The sequence below is a fragment of the Nannobrachium achirus genome (assembly GCF_963921795.1).
Source record: "Nannobrachium achirus genome assembly, chromosome: 9".
NCBI lineage: Eukaryota > Metazoa > Chordata > Actinopteri > Myctophiformes > Myctophidae > Nannobrachium > Nannobrachium achirus.
The window spans coordinates 21,251,312-21,278,304 of NC_137818.1; the positions used below are offsets into that span (position 1 = coordinate 21,251,312).

A 26,993-nucleotide genomic window follows, 5' to 3' on the forward strand; every position below is an offset into this window, starting at 1 on the left:
AGTCTGCTGAATAACGAAAAGGCTTGGCACAATGTGTGTATGGAGAAGTGAAACTATCACATCATACTTCCACCAGATGCTGGTCGTGTGATTAAAATGAAAGCCAGTTCTGTAGAAGTTTCACAAGCTATTTTGTCAAATGACTTCATCAATTATCAAACCAAATCCCCTGTCCTAGCCCTGAGGACCCCATAGACCCCCTGTTGAAGACCCATGCAGTCGTTTTTTTTCTCTCTCTCTCCCAGTAACAGGGGTCTCTCTAGCTCTTTAGTCAGCAGAAAATACATTTTCAGGTCAGGATAATTTTTTTTTTGTTTTAATCACATAAATACCTCCACAGCACCTTTAACTCATTGAACGCGTTTCATGTTGCATTTTTAAAAGCAACGTTATTGGTGCTATTCACTGATTTCACTCATGCAAAAAGAGTGAATAAAGAAAATTGCAGGGATTAAGACCAAAAATGACAATAGCACTGTAAGAGAACATCCTTTATTGAATTAATTGTATTGAACCACGACCATGTCCATCACTGCACTGTCAGAACGATAATGAAGGCAAGTATAGAAAAAACAATAAGAAAAACAGTGTCTTACAAAGATGTATTTCACAGGAAATAACAGAAGTATTGGTTCGAGCAGGAAGTGCGTTTTATGGGTTAACTTTCGCTGGCTTTGGCTTGAACTTCACACTGGGTAAACAAAAGGTCTCTTCACATAGTGCCTTGTTGCGTTACCCGGCTACTGTGTCAACGGGCTGCTTTAGCACGCTTGCATTAAGCATGGCGCCATCATGCCCGACACAGGTGCTGAGTCAGCCACAGAGCGATGTTCATGAAGCCATCGGACTCGGCGTCCACCTTGGACAGCGAGTGGTTGTTCCCTGGGTACCACAGCAGCCTGCACAACAAACACCAGTGCAGGAGGAAACGTTAGACCAAAAGGAGAAAGGCCTGTTAACTAGGCCTGTCACAATTATTACATAATCGCCTAATCGCAATTATTTCACCCAGAAGAGAAGATTTCAATAAAAAATGTCTATATTCCCTGTTCCATTTGTACAGTTATGGGGGTCCTTGCAAATAAACAGTTTGAGAACCACTAGTGGACTCATAAGTGCCGTATTGTCATTGTAAACCAGTGTAATACATATTTTGAAGAGAACCTGGAGACTGACATTCAGTAACCGGCTCTTATGATCAAAATAAGAACATTATTCACCTTATTCCTGGCCCTCTCTAGGGAGGCAGCCATTGCCTTTTACAGAGGGCACTTTTTCCTCTGTGTGCTGCTTCAAAAACATATTTTCACTTCCTCCCAAGTAAGGAAGTGCCTAGAAAAATAACCCCAATAGAAGCAACTAGGCACAGTTTTACTACTTTACATTTACATTTGAAAATAGCAGATCCGCAAGCTCACAATGTGTTACATTGCGACACATTGTGAGCTTGTATACTTGCTATTTAAAAAATATTGAGGAATAAACATTTTAACAACACAGATCTGTGTGGTCCCTGGCACCACATATTTTCAGATGGGGGTCTGCAACTGTGGACAAATATGTTAATCTGGGGTCCTTGATATGAAAAGATTTGGGAACCACTCACTGGTTTAAAAAATATTAGAAAGTAGCCCAATAAGCATCCTACAAAGACGCAGCCAATTTGCTACTCACCGCACGGGCACTTGCAGTGCCTTGAGAGCTCTGTAGTACTCAATGCCCTGCTTGTTGGGCACGCGCTTGTCATCTTCCCCCAACATGAGCAGCACTGGAGTCTTCACCTGGGGACCGGAGAGAGAGACGGAGAGATTGCTACTGACGGAGATACTGTACTGTCAGTATCAGTATGGTTTCTTATGTTCAAAAGACTATATAGTGGGAGAAATATGTGAAAAAGGTGTTCACTTCCGGCAGAAAGCGTGAAAATTTGCACTTAGGTGTATTTTTGTGCGCTGAATTCAAAAATTGACGGTCCCAAGCACTTTTCTCAAATTCACTTTTCTCTAATTCACTTACCATAGGGTTAGGGTTAGGAAAAAAAAGACCCCCCAAAAATCTTCTTTAAGTAGCATGTGAGGGGTCTATCTAGGGGGGTTTTCATGATTCTGAATCCATTCCAAGCATTTGTTTTGCACAAAAACATTCCTTGGGCAAGAAATGGACGCCACAAAACTATGGTTTAGTGATGAGTCATCACTTTTCACAGTTGTGTAGGGTCCATTTCTTGCCCAATCATGAAAACCCCCTAGATAGACCCCTCACATGCTATTTAAAGAAGATTTTTGGGGGGTCTTTTTTCCCTAGTATGGTAAGTGAATTAGAGACACCAGATCCCATGGGAAAAGTGCTTGGGACCGTCAATTTTTGAATTCGGCGCACAAAAATACCCCTAGGTGCAAATTTTCACGCTTTCTGCCGGAAGTCTGGAAGTGAACACATTAGCCTATTTTTGTTACATATTTCTTCCACTAATATGTTGTGAACACCAGAGCAGTCTATTGGAGAGTTGCACCACCTCCGTTCACCTCATCAGAACAGGTCTTACACATAGACGTGTATTGGTGAATAGTGACAAAGCGCTGAACCGCAAATTTCACAGAATGAATTGGAGTCTATGGGCGTTTGTCACTATTTCGAGTTGCATGAACCACGTGACCGACCGTTTTCTGCCCCCGCAATGACACAAATCTCCAATAGATGGCTCTGGTGAACACAAATCCACACAAACCTGTGCGACGTGTCTAATGGGCGATTTGTGCAGCATCTGTTCCCACACTGCAGGCTGAGGAAGACAGTCTGTAGTGTATTCAAACCCAGCCTCCACCATACACCTGGAGAAAACACATTCAAAGGGTAGTCTTGTGGTTTATTCTGCATAGACAGACAGTGTACTGTAATGGTTTAGCCTGCATGCACCTGTTATTGGTATTGCCCGTATGCGGGAATGTGTTGAAAGTGTGTTGGAAGTAACATAGTATTCTATGAATGACATTCTTGAGAGACAGTTTGTAAAACAAGGCTGTGTACGAAGCCTACAGTTATTGTACCTCGTCGTAGCAGAACTCAAGCTGCGATGCGGATTACATGGCAGTGTACAGTAAGTGATATTTTTGGGTTAAAACAAAATAGGGTTTTGTTAAAAAGTTAAAGCTCTATATTCTGGTCATTGCTATAGCTTGTTAGTAACAGAGGCATCTCCCCGTCTCTACGGCTCTTTTAGTGAACATGAAACTCATTTTAAGGAGGGTCACGAATTTCATTCAATCGGGAGAGAGAAACGATTCGCCTGCTTCCAATTCCAATTTTGTCATCTCATTTATTTGTTCCGTTTCATCACTTAAAGTGTCACTTCTCTATCCTCTATTTTCGGTTTGCGAGGCAAACTCTCTCTATAGCAGTGAGTACTATCAGAATATAGAGCTGTTTAACACGCACTGTAACCAAAGAAATATCACTTACACACACCGATCTACAAGATCAGCTATTTCAGCCATATACCGGTAATAATAATAGCTCATACAGAGCTTTTTTAAGTACCCAAAGTTGACTTACATTAAGGACCTACTATCTCTGACAATGCATTGACAATATACTGTAAGGACATGCTCAGAACAGGGACACCAGGTTGGAGGTGGTTAACCGAACCATGCACATAGAGGATAAGTGATGAATGGCTCCGACTTTTTTCTTTTCTTTTTTTTCTCACAAGGCGTATGTTCGTGTCTTGTGTCCACATTATTGAAGACCTGATTCCCCTGCAGGGAAGCAGAAAGTCATCCTTTACCTGCCATCCGCCCACCTACAGTCATCTGGAGAGAACGCCAGCCCTTCCAACCTCCAATATGAGGTTGTGAAGTAATAATGGGGAAGTGGGTATGAGAGAGTGTGTGCGTGTGTGTATCTTTACTTGTATTACCATACTTGTGAGAACCACACGTCCCCAGAAGTATAGAGAAATAGACGTTGGTGAGGACTATTCTCCTTGTAAGAAAAACAAGGTTTTGGGGAGTTACGCTTACTTACTATTAAGACAATATTCAGGTTGGGGTTAGAGTTAAGATTAGGCATTTAGCTTTAGGGGTAAGGTGAAGAGTTACACCTGATTTACACTTAAAGCCAGTGTCGCGCATATCTATAAGATCTACTAGGAGCTCATAATGCGTGGTAGCGCGACACGTTGTGAGCTTGTAGATCGTCTATTTCTGACTTCAGGCCTAATGTTAAAAAGGGTAAGGGGCAAAAAATGAGTGTGTGTGTGTGTGCGTGTGTGTGTGTGTGTGTGTGTGTGTGTGTGTGTGTGTGTGTACCAGTCTGGGATGTCTGTACTGCCGATCATTGAGGCCATATTGGTGACGGGGTTGCGCGACACACAGGCCTTATAGAACCCTGGGTACTGGCCAATCAGATGACAAGCCAGGAAACCACCGTGGGAACCCCCAGCCACTGCCACCTTCTGCTCATCAAACCCCCCAGCTTTCAGAACGCTCTCTACGGCAAACTGGTGACACAAGGACAGAAGGGGGGGGGGGGGGGGGGGGGGGGGAGAGCAATAAGAAGGGATATTAGCGATGGATGACAAAAACAAACACAAAGAGAATATTGCTTCTACAGTAAATGACATCAGTCAGCAAGTTAATGATATTATATCATCTTACAGTATAATCTGTAAATGTATAGTATAGTATAATCATATGAAACATGATTTTTCTGTTTTCTTATTTATATCATAAATTATATTTAGCCAAAACCTAAGTTATATATTTAACATTTTCTGCAAAACATACAACACTGACAGAGCATACATACAGTAAAGGCTATCATATCAGTATAAAGCATTTGTCATGTGCTCACTTGAACATCTTGGACGTCCTGGGTGCCCACGTTGCCAGGCAGGGAGAGGATGCTGTCCTGGCCATAACCGATGGAGCCCCGGTAGTTCACTGAAACAACACAGTCATCCACTATGATGGTTCACTGAAACACAGTCATTCACTATGATAGTTCACTGAAACACAGTCATTCACACTATGATAGTTCACTGAAACACAGTCATTCACACTATGATAGTTCACTGAAACACAGTCATTCACACTATGATAGTTCACTGAAACACAGTCATTCACACTATGGTAGTTCACTGAAACACAGTCATTCACACTATGATAGTTCACTGAAACACAGTCATTCACACTATGATAGTTCACTGAAACACAGTCATTCACACTATGATAGTTCACTGAAACACAGTCATTCACACTATGATAGTTCACTGAAACACAGTCATTCACACTATGGTAGTTCACTGAAACAACACAGTCATCCATACAATGAAAACTGTGACTTTTGCAATAGATCAATGATTCTCAAACTACTGAATTTCAAAGACCGACCCAGATCAGGAAGAACTCAATATGCCGACGTGTCGGTATGCCGACGACCTAAACCCGTCTGCAGGTTAGCTACTCACCAGCGTCAGCAGGTTATCTACTCACCAGCGTTAGTTTTACTGAGGTTAGGGTTAAGGTTAAGGTTAGGTCGTCGGCATACCAACCCGTCAGCATATTGAGATAAATATTGGTTCCGCAGAAAAATATTGTGAAAATAGCTGATCTTCAAGCTCACAACGCAGCTATTTTCACAATGTTTGCTTCTTTCTTATATAATTGACAATTTGTTTTACAGTTTTTATACTATAGTTAGTTGTTTACTTATAATGCAGTAATGGTCTTTTTTCTTTCTTTCTTTTTTTGGTATTAAAAGTCCTTAAATTGTCAATTCACTGTCATCTGGAGAACCCTCCAAAATCATGTGGGGAACCACAGGTTGAGAATATCATTAAATGATCACCTATATTGAATAGGCCTAGATGATAATAATGATAGTATTTAACATAATGGGTTCAGCTGGAAGCAAACAGCAGCAACAGCAGCTTCACTCCTGCAGCATCTAGTGCCAGAACTGACTGCTGACAGAGAGAGTAACCCTCGCTCAGCCACTTAAACACAGTCTGTATGATCCTATCAATGGATGAAAGTCTCCTGTCAGAGGCCAGCTTCCATACCCAGCAAGCAGCTTACAGGGAATATTGAACTTAAGCCTAACTAGGGTTGGGATCCGGAATCGGTGGAACCAGATCCTACATTGGGAACACAAAATAAAAATGCATTGCTGTTTATCAGTAGACCTTGTATTGAACTGTACTTTCCTGTGCTTTTCCCCACCCCCTAGAAACTGCTAATAAAGTTAAAATTAAAAACGTGTTTCGAGCTTGCATATCTTACTATTTGAATCCAGAAAAGTAACAGTTCTGGACATGTGACAGAGACGACATGTGACAGGCCTACTCACCCATTAATATAGCAAAGCCCATCCTACACAGCACAGAGGATGAGAGGAGCCAGTCTGCTACCATCACAGAATGAGGGCCACCTGCAGTAACAGTAATAGACATGTAAACTGTAGATCAACAGTTTGCATTCACAACTTTATTATTGAATGAAGCCTCCAATTTGCATTAGGAAGCTCAAGTATAGGTTACTACCTCAGTCCACAATAGGGATGGGATGATATGAGAAGTCCAAGCTACAAATAGTGTTTAAAAAAACAAACAAAAAACACCTGCCTCTTTTCCTAGCAATTTGAACAAATAACAGCAAGCTCAACTTACTGATGAGACCAAGTTAAATCAGTGTTAAAAAGCTTTTTCATGATACATGATACTTGAACACTAAATGATGTGATTGTGTACACAGATTATTTAACTAAGATGTAACTAACACAAAGCGCCACTTCTGCCAGTGCCATGTATGTATGGGCAATACATTTGCTTTCACTTAGGAAACTTCAAATTGAAAATGTATAAAAAATAATGCAAAGGCTCGGAAAACAAAATTTTGAGCTTTCTATCTGTTGCACCACACAATGGCCGGTACTGCTATGCAGTATACTCAGGCACAATATGACAGACACCCACCATGAGGAGTGACAACGAGAGGCAGCTTCACTCCCTCCTTCACCTCTGTTGGTTTGACCAGCAAGGCTTCAAAACTCAGGCCAGCTAGAAAAGACACACACATTCTTGAGTCCCAAGTTACAAGAGTATTATCATCCAATGGTCATATATCATATTCACAGATAGTTTTATGGTATAGATCAGGGGTGTTCAACAGGGGGTCAGAGTTACTACAGGGGGTCTCCGTCCTCCATATCCTCCAATCCTTTTTATATTAACAACTTGAACTCTTTCGGCAAAGAGGTTTGGTGTAGAGGGGAAAAAGAGCAGACTGAGTACAGAGTGAAAGGTCAAGTTTATTAGGTAAATGACGGCTCATGTGGTTAAATATCTGAAAACACAAATTGACATGAATCCTAAATACACTGATGATTGTGCTGTCCAACGATGAAACTATATGGAATCAATGAAAAGGTTGTGGGGGTCCCGGCTTCATCTCTCTCTCAACTAAGGGGTCCTTGGCCTGAAAACCTTGAAGACCCCTGGTATAGATACTGTGCATACACATACAGTAGATACCTCATTGGTGGTGAATCTGAGCGTGGCTCATAATGCATACGCACGCCACATGTATATCTATTGATGCAGGAGGTCTCTCCACAACTTAAAAAACATTTTAACTTGCTGAATTCATAACTGATTTTCACACATTTGGTTTGTTACAAATATCAGACGTGTAGTAACGTTAGGATATAGGACACTTGGGTCAAATTGTGTGTTTTCATACTAAAACACTTGTATCTTACGTAGACAGTAACAGTAATGTTTATAAAACAGTAAAAAATAAAAGAAAAAACGTATGTACAACGAACCTTACGCAGATGTTATTACTAACAATATCGTATCAAAACAGATACGTATAGGTAGGGGTTGTAGACAGGGTTGCCCGCTGTCCCCTCTTTTATTTTTAATCACAATAGAACCCTTTGCTATAGCTGTGAGGGGGAGTGATGTTATTAAAGGTATTGATATAGGTGGGCTGGACCATAGAATTGCTCTCTACGCTGATGACGTGATTCTTTTTCTAAAAAATCTGGAACATTCGCTACCAGCTCTATTGGAGTTGATCAAGAAAATTGGAGTGATATCTGGTTACAAAGTTAATAACTCCAAATCATCCATTATGTTGCTTAACCAGGAAGAAAGGGATAACCCTCCAATCTATACACGTCATTTCAAAACGGTGGAGCAATTTACTTATTTGGGTATTCAAATTGTCCCTAAACTAGAGGATCCAAAACTCTTCTTGCTCGGCCTTTACCCAATCGGCCATAAGATAAAAAACTGTGAGATAAAATTTCTGGATCTTGGGTTCCTACAGGCCAAAAGGGTTATCGCCCTTTCATGGAAAAGGACAGGGAAACCTAGCATCGCTCAGTGGTTTAAGGAACTATCTTTATGCCTTCCTTTAGAAAGAATTACATACACTCTCAAAAACAAACAAGAGCTGTTTGAGAAAATATGGGGAAGTTTTATTCAATATGTTAAGGGAAACGACCTTTCACATCTGATGGAGGAACCTGGAGTGGGGTAATTGTTTCTTTGATTTGTTTTGTTTTGTTATCTCTCTACAAATATTTGGCTGGCCTTGTGGCTTATGAATATGGATGTTGATGTGATGTGCGTGCTCTTGTGTCATGTTTATTTTGTATTCTTTGGGTTTTTGGTTTTTGTGGGTTTTTTTGTTTGCTCATTTTGTCTTGAGTTTTGCTTTTGTTATGTAGTGTGTGTTTTGTGTGAAAAAAATAAAAATAAACATATTGTTTAAAAAAAATAAAAAATAAAAGAAAGTCTCAAGCATATTCCAAGCTCACCCAGCTAATATGGGGGTGGCGTTGACGTACAGTCCCAGTGGCCAATGAGGCGTCTACAGTATGTGTGTGTGTGTGTATGTCTGTGGTCTTACAGTATTGGCTGTTGTCTTGGTCTGGCGGCGGGTCAAAGGTCAGTATCTGCCAGCTGATATCCGACTGGCTCTGAGACTCCTCCAGAGTGACCCAGTCCACTTCCTGTTGGGAACCACTCTGTGGCAGGAAGCCCACCCTCTGGGCAACAGGAAATGACATCGCAACAGATACAGGAACAGTTATTGTGATCATAAAGTGTGTGAAAGTTATCCACACAAACCCTACGGCCAGATTCACAATACTCAAAATCTCTGCTCACTCACACTCCAGTCGAGTGGAGAGGCTAAGTGGAGGGGCTGAGAGGACTCTCAGAGTGTGCTCTTGGAGCGGCTTACTTTATTCAATTCAATCTTTATTTCAGATCCAGGGAGATCCATATCACCGTTAAAATACAATAAAACAGCAAAAATATGAATATATACAAAAATAAAAGCAAAATGTACCATGTCCAAATGTTCCGTTTCTGACACAAAGACATGTGCGCCAGTGGTTCCACAGTCTAGATGAGAACCTGACAGAACTGCGTGTAGCGTCCGTTATAACAGTGATGATATCATTTAACTAACTCAGATGCCCTACACATAAACCTGTACATAAGGTTGCGTAGCACAGCAGAGCAGGTGGGTACCCCGATACTGACAAACATCTGGCTTGCACTGGAGCTTCCCTGAGCTCTCAGCAGCAGCCTCATGCAGTCATTATAGACCACTGTGAGATATCTGATGCTGCCTTGCCTGTAGCGACACCAAAGATGGGCAGTATATATACAGTGATGTATAAAAGGATCTAAAGAGAGATATCTTCACAGGTACTGAGCACATGCTACATTTGCGACACAGCATGTTGGCTTGGGCATACAGCTTCCACCGCTGTCTAGATTTCCTTGGGGCACAGCCAGACGTTATGTACACTAGGGTTGTCACAATTATTACATAATAATCGTCTAATCGCAATTATTTGAGGTAATCGCAATTATTTGGCATAATCGTCATAATCGTTTCCATGTTGAGAAATCTTAATATAGTTACAAACACTTTCAAAAAGTAGTGGAAATACACTACTGCCTACTATGTATAAGTCACTGCCGTGACGTATACATAGTCCTCCTCCACATGTGGCCACACAAACACTACTTGAAACTTGAAAACACCGTACACCACCAATGTTAACAATAAAGATAAAGATGTGGCCAATGGCCATCCACATTGATAGTGTCTATTCTATACTATCTTATATGTGCAAATTATTTTATGCATGTATAATTTCATCCGTTGGTTGTGTTCCAGTGCACGTCATCAGCAATCGCCCAATTATCCATCGCTGGGTGAGCGTAGACTAGAGCAATCAATTTGTGGGTCCTTGACACGAAAACGTTTGAGAAGCACTGACTTATATACCGCTTGTACATTGAGTTTTAACCCTAAACGCTCCTTACCAGGCTCGGTGGGCAGTTTGGAGAGGAGCAGCTGATCACCACCAGGTCTCTCTGTATGTTCAGCAGGCACCAGTTACCAACGTCAGACTCTATTGGCAAACAAAAAGAACATCAATACACTTTCCTTCTGCGCCACAACACACTCAGAGGTAGAATCAGATAAATGCAATAACATTAAACATAACAGGGTTCGACTTGCTGCAAGGGATGGAGATGGTGGGGGGGAGGGGGGGAACCATGCCTATGCTTTTGATTCCCCCGCCCCTCATTGATATTGTTGCGATTAATGCTGATTAATTGATCGTACTATACAGCGTCACACAAAAGCACCAAGCGTAGCAGATCTGCGAGCTCGGAAACACAGCGCGAAACGACGCGTAGATCTGCTACTTTTGAATCTGAATCCTGAGAAGTAAACAGTTATGGACATGTGAGGCTTCCACCCGACACAGACGATGTGTTTTATTCCCTGCTTCTGGTCATATCTGAATGAATTACATACATTTCATTTAAGGAGAGCTACAGATACAGGGCAAAATATATATATATATAATGAAAAAACCCTTTCAATCAAGCTCACAACATGTCTCATTGTTGAACTTAGATCTGCTATTTGTCATACAACGTATCCCCCCCCCCCCCCCCCCTTAAAACGCTGCTAATCTCCCAGTGCAATACTACACGACCAAGTGGAACTTGATTTAGTCTTAACTAGATAGATATACTTTGCCCATTTGTACCCTTGGTCTTGTATTCACGTTTTATGCCATGTTTTCCTGTGTAATGTAATGTAATGTACTCCACTGTCTACCTGTTATGTGTTTGTTCTGTTTTCTGTGGGGACTGCGGATGTTAACCAGCATCTTTGCGAAATCTGGTGAAACTACGTTGAATTGTTATGTGACGTTCTTTAATAATACGCAGTGTCCCGTCCAAATAAACAAACACTATAAGAAAAGAAAATAAGGTAGGCCAGGCAACGCCAGACTGTGATGCAAAACACCGATTAAGTGTCAAATTTGACTCACTGGAAGTGAGAGAGGTGACGCTCCCTGTGGTGGTGTCTATCACCAGCAGGTCCTATTAAAAAAGGGAAGAGAAAAACAACAACGACAGATTAAAGACTGCAGCAATTATCACAAAAAAAAAGGAAGGGAGAACAGCAAGGAGACAAGTTGGTTCCCGAGGTTGATGATATTTGCCACGGCAACAGGCTGGTTTCCCTGGCAACTGTTGTTGTCACGTTTAGCAGAACTTTGTACCTTGCGGCCGCGCTGGGGACAGGCGATGAGGACACGCTGGCTGTCTGCAGACCAGCACTGAGGGGACAGCTGAGAGCTATAGATACCAGCAAAACCATCTGGACACACACACACACACACACACACACAGCACACAGCACGCACACAGCACACAGCACACACACAAACACACACACACACACACACACACACACACACACACACACACACACACACACACACACACACACACACACACACACACACACACACACCATCTATTTAGCTCACGACCATGATCACATGGTATGGAGCACAGTACATATTATATACATAAATAGTATACAAAACATAACAAACATTACAATAATATTCAAACAGACGTAGCAGAAAAGCGGGCATGACACATTATTTGAACAAGGGCAAGGTGTTCTTTAGGAAAGCTCCCAATGTACATATAACTTTTGCCTTGTCGGCTTGTAGTAATAAAATCACACACACACACACACACACACACACACACACACACACACACACACACACACACACACACAGACTTGTATTACTCATGGATGGATTAAAGCGAAAATTAAATCTCATGGCTGAAAATGTTTCTAAGACCCAATGTGATTTGTGAAACAGTGTGAAATGGCACAGCAGGGCATGACATTAAGGCTTGTCCTGTTGTCCAGGACAACTAATAAGTGGCTATTGATTTCACTTGTTCTGAGACACTCCTAGCAGCTTTGTGCTGTATGCAGACAATGGACTGCCCATACTATGGAGTGGTGGGGGCCAAGGGGGGTTTATTTACTTGTCAAAAATGAGAAAATGCAAATTTTTTATCCAGACAAGTTACATTTGTGCCTGGACAAGTGAATGGGAAATGTACTTGTCCAAAGAACAAGTGCCTCAAAAAGTTAATGTCAAGCCCGGAGTCACACACTGGCGCGGTTTCCTAAACAATTAACACAATAATATGTAACATATTTATGTTTTAATAGCCTATTATTGTTCCTGCTGTTCTGCATACTGCCAACCAGGTGAATGAAGAAACCACAGATTGAGGCTTCACCTTTGCTTCAATGTGAAATATCCAAGATTATTGAGATTTTATGGGAGATGCTTCTGAACATTTCTGCTAGGTTGACCACTTCAGACACTCTAATTAATCTTAAATTAATAACCAAAAATAGGCGATCTACAAGCTCTCGATGTCTCGCTGCAAAACGTGCTTCCATAGAAGACATGGGTGACTTCTGTGGATTCCAAATGACTGAAACCAGTCGCCGGGACATGAATATTTGAAGACGGCGTTTTATTTTGATGCCTTTGTATTACTCATCAGCAAATATCACAATTATGTATTTAGTGGTTATTCCTCCCCCACACATTAGTATGTTGCCACTGCTGTTGCATCCTACTGCTGTTCTATCCTACTGACTCCACCCTGGAACATAGAGCCTTCGTCCCACTCCCTCCGTCCAACACTCCCTGCTGACAGGTGCCCCCCCCCCCCCCCCCCCCCAGTCCGTAGGAGTACGTCGTGCAGTGACAAATATCACCCTCCGCGCCCGGCTTCCCTCCACCATATAGAGACGCTTGACAAAGCCAAGATGAAGGCGGCAATTTTATGAATGCCATTTTCAAAATGTTTAATCTTAATCTGCCATGCACCGAAAATAGCTGTAGTACAAGTACACAGACAAACACAAACTAACAAACATGTCAAAATGAAGAAAGATCAGTTATTTAACAGTACATTTTGCATATTCTTTTTTTGCACTCAAGGGACCACAACGAAAATAAGCTCTTGAGCTTTTTTGTGTGTTATCCGTTGGAAAGATATGTACAAATAACAAGTTAATGTAATGCATTTTTGTCAATAAAAAAGTCAATACAAAAAAACACACTTACCTGGCCCAGGTCTTTTCACCACATCTACAACCACTGAGGTCTTCTTAGTGTACCAGTCATACTAGGAAAACAAAATAACAAACAATCCTCTTAAAAATGCATTCACAAATATTTTAACCTTTCTATCTATTCTTTAGCTATTACATCAGTGCAGTAAAATTTATTTCAAAGCTATAGTTTTATGTGTTAATAAAAACCTGACCATTATTTTAATGTCTTAATAAAACCAGCTAATAAAACCTACAGCCATCTTTACTATGCCCAGCCGGGTTAAGGTCCTGCAGCAGAACTGGGGTGGAAATTAATGATGATCAATTTCCACATTTTTAATCTATTATCTATCTATTATCTGTCTTTTACGCCAGATGTGGCCAGCTATGTCTTATCGACCGACAGGCTTATACAAGGGCTAGGGCTGGGCGACAGGAGTTAAAATCAGTGATTATAAGTCAAATGGAAATAAAATGAAAATATAGCGCATCAACAGTGAGCTGGTAAATGTACGCTATTTCTGTATGCCACCATTGTACAACGAAGTACTATATAATACAGGGCCTGGAGTAAGTGGTTAATCAGAGTGACTAATCGATTTGATTATAAAAAAAAAAAATGCTAAATCGAATCTGTGCGCCAGGAGCCCTGGGTTCGATTCCCGCTGGGGGATGCAGGGGGTGTGTCCTCTCCTTCGCTTCATCAGCCTCCACACCCTAGGTGGGGTTGGCGAAAGGGCCTTTCTCTGTGGAGATTGCATGTTCTCCCCGTGTCACCTCCTAAGGTAGGTACCCTCATAAAAACATGCAGTAATCCTGGTCTCTAAAATGCCTCCCCCTGGCCAGCCGGGGCGCCCGATGGAGGGCAAAGGAACTGGTTGGAATAACGTGTTATTTTGCAGAGTAACACAGGCATTGGTCTGGTCTTACCATACAGAGCTTGCTACACTGCATGTGTGGACCGTAGACGCCACACTCCAGGTAGACGATTCTACACTGGTCTGGGCTGAGTCGTGGGGAGCACACCGCACTGGTGCCTGACGACAGCTGTTCTGAAGGACGACACATACAAAAACATAACATGTGTACACACACACAGAGATAACGTCAGTATTGGGAAGGACTTATAGACTCACAATGGCAAGAAAACAGAAGAGAGTACCGTATACTTACCACATTTCCCTTCTCTAAGATCCACGTAGAACAAAGATGATCTATTCACACAAAAAAGGGGAAGGGGGAATTCAAGCTCAACGATTCTCAGCATAGAATGTTTCAATTCCTCTTGGTTAGCAGTAGATTAGTCACAATGTGACGTCAATAGACTTCATATCACATAAGTAGTTATCGTGCCCTGTGGGAATGGCGCTTAAAGGGGAACACACACTGGACGCGGGCGGCTGCGCAGTATCGCATCGCAGTATTGACGCGCGTGAAGTGCAGCACGGGAACTCCAACTAGATGCGGCACGCTGCCGTGCGGCGCATCCATTTCCCCCAGTGGGGAAAAACATTTTCACCGCGCGGCAGCGCCTAGAAATAGAACAATGGCGTATCGGTGCGGCAGGTGAGGAGGGAGACTGTGCGCGGGAGACTGTGTGCGTCTGACGCCACCGGTGTGGGTTACTTCATTGAAAATAATGGGGACGTATGTTTTGACACGCCGCGGACGTGGGCCGCCACCGCATCGCCACCGTGTCGCTACCACGTCGCCGCCACGTCCGGTGAGTGTTTCCCTTTAGACACCCCTTGACAACCCTAACCCTAACAGCAAGTACTAGTGACTCCTCTCCGAGCACATAGCTCACCTCCTGTTGGGGCAGTACTTGAGGCCCAGTCTGAAAGGCTCGTGCCACCAGCCAACAAAGACCACACCTGTGTCACCAGGAGCCCAAAATGCCTGCACACAGAGATAGAGAGACAGACACACAGAGAGAGAGAGAATATTTGTATACTGAAGTGAGTTGTGTATGACTATAAAGTGCAGTATTGCTTTGAAGTAGTACAGAATACGTTGTAAAATACAGTGCGTGGTTATAAATTGTCGTAAGTTTGGTTATCAAGTAACCATTTTTTTAAATTGTACTTAAGGATGGAAACGTAGGACAATCTCTTATGTTCAATGGAGGGTTATTCCAAATTGAACACCCCTGTACTGAGAGGACATATTGTCTGAATGTGGTTTGCTGGTGCTGTACTTCACAATCTCCTCTAGTGGTTGACCTAGTGCTGATTCCTCTATCAGGCTTCCTCTTAATGAATTCCCACAAGGGAGGTGGGCAGGGCACAGACCATGTAAGGTCTTGTATAGAACACTTAACCTGTTGAAAAACCTTAACATTGGCAAAACTCAAGAAACGGATACTGGTCAGGTGGGCACTAGGGACATCTGGACACCTCCATGTAAAAGTGGCTACCTTGTCCAAAAATGATAAAAAATAAAATATTCAAAAAATGGCCTTAACACAATAGTTGCCAGGTATATAATGAATTGATTCGGACACTTGTGCCGGGGGTTTTCAGTGTTTTTACCTGATTTTCGAGGGAAGGATGAAGGATTCATGTCAAACACCCTGAGCGTACTCTTGTAGAGCTATTCTATGGGCTTGAGAATCGTCACAGCCGTGAAAGACCATTGTGTGAAACAGTAATCAGTGTGTGATAGGATCATGCAGTGAAGATAGGATCCGGTAGCACTAACTGTCAGGAAGGGTCTGATAATTTGTTTAAGGTTTTGACTTCAACTCTCGTAAATGTACACAATATTACACACTGATCCGTGGATCATAGTGAACAGCGACGACCGTCTCTGACCTGTCCAGGGGAGATGTTGTCAGGTATTCCCTCCAGCACAGAGACATTGCTGCCCTCAATGTCCAACACGCAGAGCACCGGGCAGCTTTTATTGACCAGAGCCTCTCCCCAGTCCTCGTAGAAGACAAACTGCTCCCCCTGTTGGAATACAATGGTAAACACACCATAAACCACCTGTTAGGAATGGGATATAATATGGTCTAATGTAGCTAAGGGGTGTTCTGGGGTTTAAAATACAGGCCTTGGTGACTTCTTCTTTCTTCCCCATTTTCAAAGTGTCCTCCTCATCTCCAGTGGAGGACGACTCTGGTGACTCTGTCTACAAACAGAAAATGGAACACAATTATTCATTCTTGGTCTATTAAGTACTCTGAATTTGTAATTAAGTAAATTAAGCATTAACATATTGTAGACATAATCTATTACAAGTAAATGAAGCATTAACACAATGTAGACATACTACATTACTAGTAGATGCCTGTATTAAATATTTTAACACAACACCTGCCGCCATAGCCTGTCGTTTTATTTTGAAGAGCCCCGGAAGCCACGTGTGTGTACTGTGCACGTTTGTGTAATCTAACGATTACAGGAAGGAGATCAGTTTGTTTAAAAGCGGTTGCGAAACTAAAATCCTAACCGGGGGCAACCATCACGATTGAGTGTAGCCGTGAAAAAAGGTGTTATTACCAAAAGTAATCTATGCAGAATGTCTTTCACAGGTTTTTTCAAGTTTTCAAAATGTGTCAAAATCTTTCTATGACAGACGATCTACAAGCTCACAGCGTGAAAAGTACTCTTGTACAGTGCATGTGACAGTGAGTGCATGTGACAGTCACCTGGAAGAAGGACTCAGCCTTTGGTCTCTTCCGCTCTGCCACGTACAGGAGGTGGGTCTCAGAGTGGGACCACACCAGGCAGCCAAACTGGTCTGGAGACACACAGTAATGATGAACATCACCCCCCCAAAAATATCTCCTCTTTTCAGCATAAAACACAGTAATCCTGCCCTCTAGTGGTTGAACATTTTTTAAAGATTCTGTGAAGCACAGCACAAGGCCATACCATTTTGGTGCTATTTTGTCCTTTGTAAATGTTTATTTTAGACTTTTTTACAACAGAAGAAATATCTTGTATCTCGGAGTTTGGATTCAATTTAAAACAAGCCATTGTGACGGTCCCCTCACTATGAGGACTGTAGGTTATGTATGTTAGGATAGGTTGCACTCGTTGGTTATGATTTGTCTATTTGCTTTGTGGTAATTTCTGTTCTCCTGTTTTCTAAAGGACTGGGGAGCAGAGACTGATTGATTGGCCATCAGGCAGATTGGCGTGCACCTGGTCCCGGTGCACACCCTATAAAAGCCTGCCTCCCCAGTCCTTTTCCAGTTCTGCTCCACTCACTGCTTGTCTGTTCTCCTCTCCCCCTGTTCCTTTTGCACTCTTTTCAACACTTTGGCTAACACATAAGACACTGCACGACTCATGCATCCATACAGCATTCCACTACTGACTTGACTGATTACACATCTCATCTCTTTAGGTTTGGTTCAATTATTTGATTTAAGTCTTTAATAAATATTATTTAAACTTTGTTTGTCTGCGTCTCCCCCTTTTTGTTGTGGTCTCTGGCACCCCTAGGCCAAGATCATAACAAGTGGGGGCTCGTCTCGTGCTAAACTTTGATTTTGATATGCAGTAAGTTTGGTGAATCAAGTGATTTGCCCTTTTGCATTTGTTTGTTAGTGCTGCGCCGCAATGTGTAGTCAATTGGCCAATTTGGGGCGTCGGTTAATTGCTCGTTGGTCTGTAGTTTGGTGAATTGGATTGAGGTCGTTTGGGAATCATGCCTGGGGATTCCCTTGTTCTGTTTGATCAACGGTCCGGTGAGTACAGAAAGCGCTGCTACAGTATGCTTTTTGGTCTGGACTTTTAAGTGGGAGATGCAGTTAACATTTTGGGTTAACTTTAATGAGTTGTTGGTTAAAGTTTGATAAAGTATTTGCTTAAGTTATAGTATTTGGTTAAGTTGGTATAGTGGGGAGGATTTTTTCCTGGTTTTCGGCTGTTAAGTTAAAGGGTTCCTGGCTGGTTTTGTATTCAAAGTTTGGTTTGCCAGCTGGGGGACTGTTAAATTTCACATTAGCCAGGATGGTTACTCTAGAGGAGTTCATAGACTCTTTCTCAGAGGAGCTGATAGGTAGTATAGGTAATTTGTTAAATAGGTTCGCTTGGTGTTTTTGTCAGTCGGCATTGTTTTTATTGTTAAATACATTTTTGCCCATTTTCTGTATTATGGTTCTGCTCTGTGTCAATATTGGCTAGTCACGTCAGTCGATGGTAACAAAAAGGACTTGGCGTTCTTGCTAAGTAATGCAAGTGGCTAAACAGTACTCCGGTCAATGTTAAGACTGAGGGTGTTCCTAAATGAATACATCTCCAACAGGTGGCAGGAAAAACTGAGTTGATTTGGTCGGTGGTTTGTAGCATGATGGTTACACAAAGCAGGGTCAGACAGAGGTTGGTTCCTCAGACGGTTGGTTCCTCAGACGGTTGGTTCCTCAGACGGTTGGTTCCTCAGACGGTTGGTTCCTCCAGACGGATGTGGTCCACCAGACGGATGCGGTCCACCAGACGGTGCGACCCTCCAGACGGTGCGACCCTCCAGACGGTGCGGTCCACCAGACGGGTGGTCCACCAGACGAGTGGTCCACCAGATGAGTGGTCCACCAGACTGAAGCTGGGAGGGGTTATGGGTGGCCGTAGTTCTGGCCCGTCTCAGAGAGGCGGCGCTGAGGCGCATCGGTTGCAGGCTCGGTGCACTTCCCCCCAGCAGGCCCTGCTAAAATGGCTGCACAGAGACTCATACAAACCCTGTACCAGGACACCATATTGATGCCCCCATTCAACACCATTCACCGTTCAAACAAGGTGAGATGAAGTCTTATTTTAACACAAGTATGCGTATGGCTATTATAGAGATGGCCAAAGAAGAATTGTGGAGCGTGCTTGTGTAGAGTAAGTTAAGTGTACCAGCTTATGTATTGACCAGAGCATGAATTGCGGGTTGTTAAAGTTACTGTTTCGGGCAGAAAATGTGATTTGGTGCCAGCAGCGTTTTTGCTGAAAAGATTAGGTTGGCTGACAAAAGTGCTCACCAAAATATGTAGTCGGGGAGCAAACAGTGTTTTTTTCCCCAAGAAGTGGGATTGATATGGTTAAAATATGGGGGTTTAATCATATGGAAATTGCAAGATGTAACTCAACTGGTGGGTGACATGGGTGCGTTTGTTTTAATGTACAGTAAAACAACGTGGCATAGTTCTTCTTTTTTGCCATGAGAGAACATGTTTTGTGCACGGCTGAAAATGGCTGCCCATAGGGTTAAGCTATGATAATTGGTCAGCTGTTTTGGGTGAAAGGCGGGTCCGTATGTGAGTACGATAAGTCCTGTTGGTGTTGGTGTAATTGGATATATAGTTTACATCACTGCTGATCCTATAGTGTGTAGTCCCGTAAATGGTTGCATGACCTGGGTTGCTTCTGTACCTAAGATGTCTCCTGTTTTCTTTTTCTCCATTGTAGGCCAAGCTGTTTTTGGTCTCTTAAATTGCTCCTGCATGCGAGGTTGCTGAGATTGTGGGCAGGATGGTGTGGTGAGGTGGAGTTAAGGTTAAAGTAGAGATTGGGTGGTATTTTGGTATACAGGTGCGATTTGTTAGTATGCTATTTGCTAATAATTTGACCATTCCCGACGTTCGAGAGGGCGTTGTTTTACTAAAAACTATTCTGGAGGATTTCTCATTCCCCTCCTGTGTTAGGTGCTGCATGGGTGCCTCCTGCACCTAGGGTGTTGGCCCCTGCAGGGTTAACATTGAGGAAAAAATAAGTTATGTTGCAAGCTAAGTTACAAGCTGATCAGGAAAAAGTGAGGCTAGATACTCAATAGGCAATTGAAAAACTGACACTTAAAAACTGAAGTGGACACTGAAACTAAATTGCAGGTACAGCAGCACAGATTGGGTGTTATACCGATCTTTGTGTGTTAAGGCATTAATTTGTGAAATGGGTATACAGCCCATCCACCGGGCTGAACGGCTGGGAGGTGGGGACAGAGGTATCCAGAGTTCTCCACCAGGCACGTCAGTTTTCGAGGTGGGGAAATGCTTTGACATGTTCGGGGTGGGCTTCGTTATACTTACTTATAACCCCACTTTGATGTATGGATTTCGGGTGGGCTTAACCCTACTTTGATTTCTGAATTTCTACAGGGACCAAGCCAGACGTGGTTGGACTTGGTACTCTTTGTTGGGCATGATGCGATGCCTGAATTTCTACAGGGTCCATGCCAGACGTGGTTGGTACTCTTTGTTGGGCATGATGCGATGCCTTAATTTCTTTGTTGGGCATGATGCGATGCCTGAATTTCTACAGGGGCCAGGCCAGATTTGGGTGGTACTCTTTAAAATAAATAATGTAAAGTAATGGAGATAGGCTCCAGTGGCCCTCTTGGCCAGTCATGCAGCCCTTAGATGCATCAGTTGCTGGGGTGGTGGCTGGTGATAGGGGGGTTAGACATTGGAGGGACAGTTTTTGTGGCCTGTTATCTGTTGTTTCTACTGATCAGTGACCTGTTTTGTGTTCTCCCTATACAGTGCTCAAACATGAGGTTCGTGGCCTTGTGCAGTGGACGTTCTCTCTGGGGTCCTGCTGTGGTCTTTAAGCTCTTAAATGCTTCTTGCTTTTGTATCCAGTTGCTGGGATGAAGGCCTATGACAGGGCGGGAGGTTGGCCATTGGTAGAGTGGGTATAGGTAGTATACGGTAGGTTGTAAATTTAGTATTCATATTTAGTATTTAATATTTAAAGCTTGTTCCGGTGATCCCTTTGGGACCCCGTCTTTATGGGGGGGGGGTGTGACGGTCCCCTCACTATGAGGACTGTAGGTTATGTATGTTAGGATAGGTTGCACTCGTTGGTTATGATTTGTCTATTTGCTTTGTGGTAATTTCTGTTCTCCTGTTTTCTAAAGGACTGGGGAGCAGAGACTGATTGATTGGCCATCAGGCAGATTGGCGTGCACCTGGTCCCGGTGCACACCCTATAAAAGCCTGCCTCCCCAGTCCTCTTCCAGTTCTGCTCCACTCACTGCTTGTCTGTTCTCCTCTCCCCCTGTTCCTTTTGCACTCTTTTCAACACTTTGGCTAACACATAAGACACTGCACGACTCATGCATCCATACAGCATTCCACTACTGACTTGACTGATTACACATCTCATCTCTTTAGGTTTGGTTCAATTATTTGATTTAAGTCTTTAATAAATATTATTTAAACTTTGTTTGTCTGCGTCTCCCCCTTTTTGTTGTGGTCTCTGGCACCCCTAGGCCAAGATCATAACACCATCAGCATTATTTTCCATACTGTAGTGTAGCATAAACATGGCAAAGTCATTCGTCATCATAGACATCCTCCGTCGTTCAGCATGACCGGGTCAGAACATTAGAATTTTAGAAAACTACGAATTGGAGGCATAATTGCAATTACAGATACCGGTATTGTCATAAAGGTCAATTAATGGCCAATGTGGTATATATCGGCCTAAACAATATATTGGTCTGGCTCTAGGCAGACCTTTATACTGTTACCAACACATACAAATAAAGGGTGTGTTTTAACAGAAACGGCTACCTTTACCAAATAAAATACTGCTGTATTTTACAGGGTTCATGTGTATTAGTACAGGGAATCAATCAGGGTCTTTCTATGTTCAGCCAGTGTGTACATATCATCTCTATCGGGTGGAAACCTCATATGTCCAAAACTATAACTTTTCAGGAATCAAATTCTAAAATAGATCAACAATCTCAAAACGCATCGAGTCGAGCTTTGAGGTTGTGGATCTGCTACTTTTGCTACTTTTGAGTGATGCTGTAGTTATGATCAAGTAGGGCATTCGTTTACGAAAAAACAGTAAATACGGAGATAAGAGGTTTCTGCCCGACAATAACGATAAGAAGACGATCTGTCTCTCACCATCCTCGTAGACCTTGCCGTGCTTCTTCAAGGCAGTCAGGTTGATGCTCTTCACCTTAAGGTTCTTACTCCAGATCTGCAGGTCAGAGATAGCATAGGCGTTCACAATCACATAACTGATGAACATATTTCCTACTAAAACTGCAGCTATATGACATGCCTATACCTATCTCTAACTATTAATCAACCTAATGTTGGTCTGGAAATAATCCTCTACATGGGTGACGGGTAGCCAATCGGAAGGGCATATGTCCGACATAGCTTGAAGATTGGTGGATTAGTGAGCTTCACATTACGGCCAACCAGACTCTAAATAGGCAATCTCTAGGTCTCCATGATTGGTCAAGTTTCACGTGACATCATAATATCTTACTATAAAGCAGGTGAGGCGGGCGCAAACCTCCTTCGGAGCACATATGTTCAAACGGGTAAGGACGGGAAAGGACTAGTTTTATACAAATATGGAATCATATTGTTTATAATCAATTAACTGTTGCCCCTAAATGTGAGTGTCAATCCCACAAACGTAATTGAGCCTCTCACCTCCAGAAACTGCTTGTCTTCTCCTTTGACAGCGATTTCTCGGACCACAGCCTTCATTTCCCCGGAAGGAGAATCTTTACTCAACAACCTGAGAGGACGAGCACAAACAATCTCACTCAGTACTGCAGTTTATCGCCGCAACTATCGATTCTTTTCAGTGTTGTGTAAAATATAGCACAAATATAGTGAAAAGAGCAGGTCTACAAGCTCACTATGCTTCGCATCGTGACACATTGTGAGCTTGTAGAGCTGCTCTTTTCACTATTTCACTAACATTGTAATGTGCAGTAGGTGCAACAAAGCAGTGCCAGGAATTGATGGTGCAGATATCTTAGGACAACCACTGGAACTGGTTTATCTTGATTTGTGCTAGAGTGTTTGTTTACCGCAGAGAATTATGTTGGCTCCATTTGTTCCCTGGTGAAACGACCAAACCTGAATATGCAAGTTGTGGGCATTGGAATCGATATTGGGAAGAAAAAGTGGTATGGGTATCTCTAGTGCAGGGTTTTCAAAGTGGGTGACGGGTCACCCTGGGGTGCTGCGACGGCAGTCCAGGGGTGCCGCGAGATCATTTGATAGTATTTGGAATACTTAAAAAAATATTGAGTATCATTTTAAACTTTAAGTAGAACGTTATTTTCAGTCAGTTCTAACCAAAATGGCTATTATCTCAATGTTTTCCTCGCAACATAATCACTAAAATATCGTCACTGTCGGGCAGAAACCTCGTATCTCCAAGTTTCAAACGTGTACGTCTTTTGGTAAAGCAAAGGCCTGCTTCATCATACAAGACTGTCGCACAAAACTAGTGAAAACAGACGATCACTAGTTTAGTACATTTCACTAGTTTAGTACATTTTATAGATAATACAAAACGAATGCGACGACGATATGCTATTAAGTATAAATATAAGGTGCTGGGAGTGGAAATTATAATGTAGGGGTGCCTCGGATTAAAAAAATATTTATGGGGTGCCCTGAGACAAAAAAGGTTTGGGAACCCCTTCTCTAGCGGTTCAGATGGTAAAATGTCAACATACTCTCCCTTGATCTCAGTGCAGTTCCCTGAAGGTCCAGAGTAGACCACCGACTTGTCATCGTGGAACACAATGTACTGCCGGCAGAACTTGACATTCTCGTTCCTCTCCAGGTCACGTTGGCTCCATTCTGGAGGATAAAATCATATAAACGCAATTAAACTTCCATAGACAATTCTTTATCTTAGCAAGAGCTAGAAGGCATCCGTTTTGTAACAGCGTGACAACTAGTCATTGTTATACTACTACTACTCCACCCTAGCCCGTAGCACTCGCCCTAGCCTCGAAGACGATAAAATGTAATTTAGATAGCATGTTATGTAGGCTGATGCCAGGCCATTGTTGACCTATGTCAGTGGTTTCCAAACCTTATAGCTCGGGACCCAAACTAGTGAAAACAGAAGATCTACAAGCTCACAACGCATCACTTAGTGCTGTGTTGTGAGCTTGTAGATCAGCTATTTTCACTCTTTCTTAAACATGTGTGCTCTAATTTATGGAATTTATTTGATTTTTTCTGCCTCTAATATTTGACAATTTAGCAAATGTTTAATTTGTCATTTTAGAGGTAAAGTCCTTAACTTTTTACTTTAGAAATGTGCAGATACCCTCTATACACTTACACTTTATGTTGGTTTGTTTACTGTTGAGTGAGAAAACAATGTTACTCATCTGGGGCCCCCCAAAATAATGTGGGGACCCCCCTGGGGTTCCCGACCCCCAGGTTGAGAACCAGTGCTACCTGTGTAGATGTTGCTGTATTTGCCCCCATACTGAGAGGTGATGACGGGTCCCACGTCTGCCCTGCTCAGAGAAGGGTAGAGGCTGAGCTCCCGGTACAGCTTGGAGATGTCCTCCGGGCTGCTCATGACGACCTGGCAACGTGCAGCACAGTCACTCACACTGCTGCGACCCAGTGACACCACAAGCCTCTTCACCACCAACAGTGATCTGTTCATGTCCTACCAAACTGCATGGGCTAGAGCAGAGGTCAGTAACCTTTTTGAAATGAAGGGCCATGTTTTTATTTTCTAGATTGTAGGGCATTAACGAAAAAGTCGACACGTCGACTCAGTCGACTTCATTACACAAGTCGACTCCCACCAGAGAAAGTCGAAAGTCGAAGTTGAAAAAAAGAAAAAAAAAGAAAACTTTCTATTGTGAAAATAGCAGATCTACATGCTGTTGTGAGCATGTTGCGAGGCGTTGAGAGCAGATACCCTCCTTACACTTAAACGTTATGTTGGTTTGTTTACAGTTGAGTGAGAAAACAATGTTTCACATTAAGTTAATCATCTGGGGACCCCCCAAAATAATTGGGGGGGACGTGTGTGATGTGATGACGTCATCAAACGATAAAGTCGACTTCAACTCAACTTTTTGAGTCGACTTGCAAAAATCACAAGCCGTTAATGCCCTACTAAGTAGTCACTCAGTGTGCCATGTCATTGTCAACATACATTGTAATGACACCCTATCAAAAATTCAGACATATTTTGGTTGGCAAAACTTTGCTATAATGATCATTAGACTCAGAGCAATAACCCACATATTCCCTTTCCCTCCCCAAGTCAAAGTTCAGAATTTTAATGAATGTAGAATTATGTGCAGGATGTAATTTGCTGCAAATTAGGTGACTTAATTTAATTGACCATGTACAAAACAATATTTGATTTTAGAATCTCTCTCACTTCTGCCAGTGTGCCAGTCATCACCCTCCCCTGTGCCAATGTTGGCACCCATGCCTAAGGTAGCCTACCCCTGGGCTAGAGACAGTGGTGGGAAAAGTATTCACATTTCTTTACTTACTTTCAAATAAAATAAACTGTGCTGCATAGTATTGTTGTACATTTATCTGTCATTTAATGTATCAATGAATTGAGTACGAACTGGACCCCAATGTAAACAAGCCATGGTGCTTTCTTGGGTTTAAATCCTATTAGTAGACCTTGTATTCAAATTGTACTGGCATGTCTTTTCCTATGCGAGCTGGTAATAATGTATTCAATCAAAACTTGAGTAAAGGTAGTCTACATAAGTATTGGTATCAAAATATACTTAAACCTACTAAAAGTATAAACTACTCATTATGCAGAATGCCCCATATCACAAGTTTTCACCATATAAAATGTATAAAAAAAAAGAATGCTGATCTACAAGCTTACAGAACTTGTATGTCTGTTCTCAGATGGACGAAAAGTATATAGGGTTGAAGTGGGTAATGTATGTTTATTGTTTTGTAATAATAATCAAAATCTAACTAGTAACTAGTAACTAAAGTTTTGATTTATTGAATACTTTACTAGCAGTTAGAATAGGAAAAGCACCAGACAGCACAAACAATTGTAGTAGAGTTAAAAGTACCATAACATTTGACTCTGAGATGTATTGGAGTAGAGTTAAATGTACTGACATTTTGAAAGTCAGAAATACCTCAACAATTTACATGCTATGCTCAGCAACCATGTATGTATGCATTTTAATACAACAAATGTGCATATCATAAGCTCTGTAGTAGACCAGTAGAACAGATATTATAGCTCTATTATGGCTATAGCTCTATGACAGTGCATGATTCCAGGGACTCTGTCTGTGGGTTCCTTTAAAGGGGGTCTAAATTGACCCATACCAAGTCTGTAACTCTAGCAGTGTACAAATGGAACCAAATCATTTGGTTCCATTTGTACACTGCCAGAGTTAAGGGGAGACCTCGAAATGTGAAAGTTTGAGAACCACTTGTCTACAAGGAAGTTCCTCTCTCTCTCTCTCTCTCTCTCTCTCTCTCTCTCTCTCTCTCTCAGCTGACTGCTAGCACAACAGCAGCTCATTTTAAGCTAGCTCCAAAACAAGACAATTCATTCACTGCTGTGTGAAGTTTGTTCACAAGGCGATAGCAGCCACATGGAGCTTTGATTTCAATTGTTCACAGCATTATTATATTGTAGAAGCGTCTCAGATTACAATTGTTTACTCTCGTCATCATCATCATTAACTTACATGTGAGTCCATGGTCATGGTCAGAGGTGTGTACACAATAAATAATCCGTCTCAGCCCTCAGC

The 26,993-nt window shown here is 42.3% G+C and overlaps 1 protein-coding gene across 2 annotated transcripts; it reads right to left on the minus strand.

The window, feature by feature from the left end:
• Positions 1–476: 476 nt before the first annotated feature.
• LOC308291850 (acylamino-acid-releasing enzyme-like) lies at positions 477–26,993 on the minus strand. 2 transcript variants are annotated; one of them, XM_080733980.1, is made up of 23 exons: positions 26,931–26,993; positions 24,676–24,808; positions 23,937–24,063; positions 22,894–22,981; positions 22,351–22,426; positions 17,155–17,246; positions 16,557–16,634; positions 16,316–16,453; positions 15,310–15,401; positions 14,676–14,716; positions 14,433–14,554; positions 13,513–13,573; positions 11,617–11,714; positions 11,383–11,434; positions 10,355–10,443; positions 8,919–9,057; positions 6,974–7,057; positions 6,349–6,429; positions 4,852–4,940; positions 4,308–4,498; positions 2,729–2,831; positions 1,675–1,781; positions 477–899 (listed from the first exon to the last, which is right to left on the minus strand). In XM_080733980.1, exons 1-23 carry the CDS (start codon positions 26,946–26,948, stop codon positions 791–793), a joined length of 2,208 nt encoding a protein of 735 aa, XP_080590106.1. In that variant the 5' UTR covers positions 26,949–26,993; the 3' UTR covers positions 477–790. The 2 variants fall into 2 exon arrangements, with proteins under 2 accessions (XP_080590106.1, XP_080590105.1); XM_080733979.1 differs by having other exon boundaries at positions 24,676–24,912; positions 26,931–26,962.

Bases quoted from the DNA above. Each gene is read 5' to 3' on its own strand.
- LOC308291850 (XM_080733979.1), bottom strand. From the start codon at position 24,892: ATGAACAGATCACTGTTGGTGGTGAAGAGGCTTGTGGTGTCACTGGGT. The intron at 15,402-16,315 runs GTCAGAGACGGT...CTCTGTGTGCAG, and splicing joins ACAACATCTCCCCTGGACAG to GCATTTTGGGCTCCTGGTGA. The intron at 14,555-14,675 runs GTAAGTATACGG...GTCGTCCTTCAG, and splicing joins TCTTAGAGAAGGGAAATGTG to AACAGCTGTCGTCAGGCACC.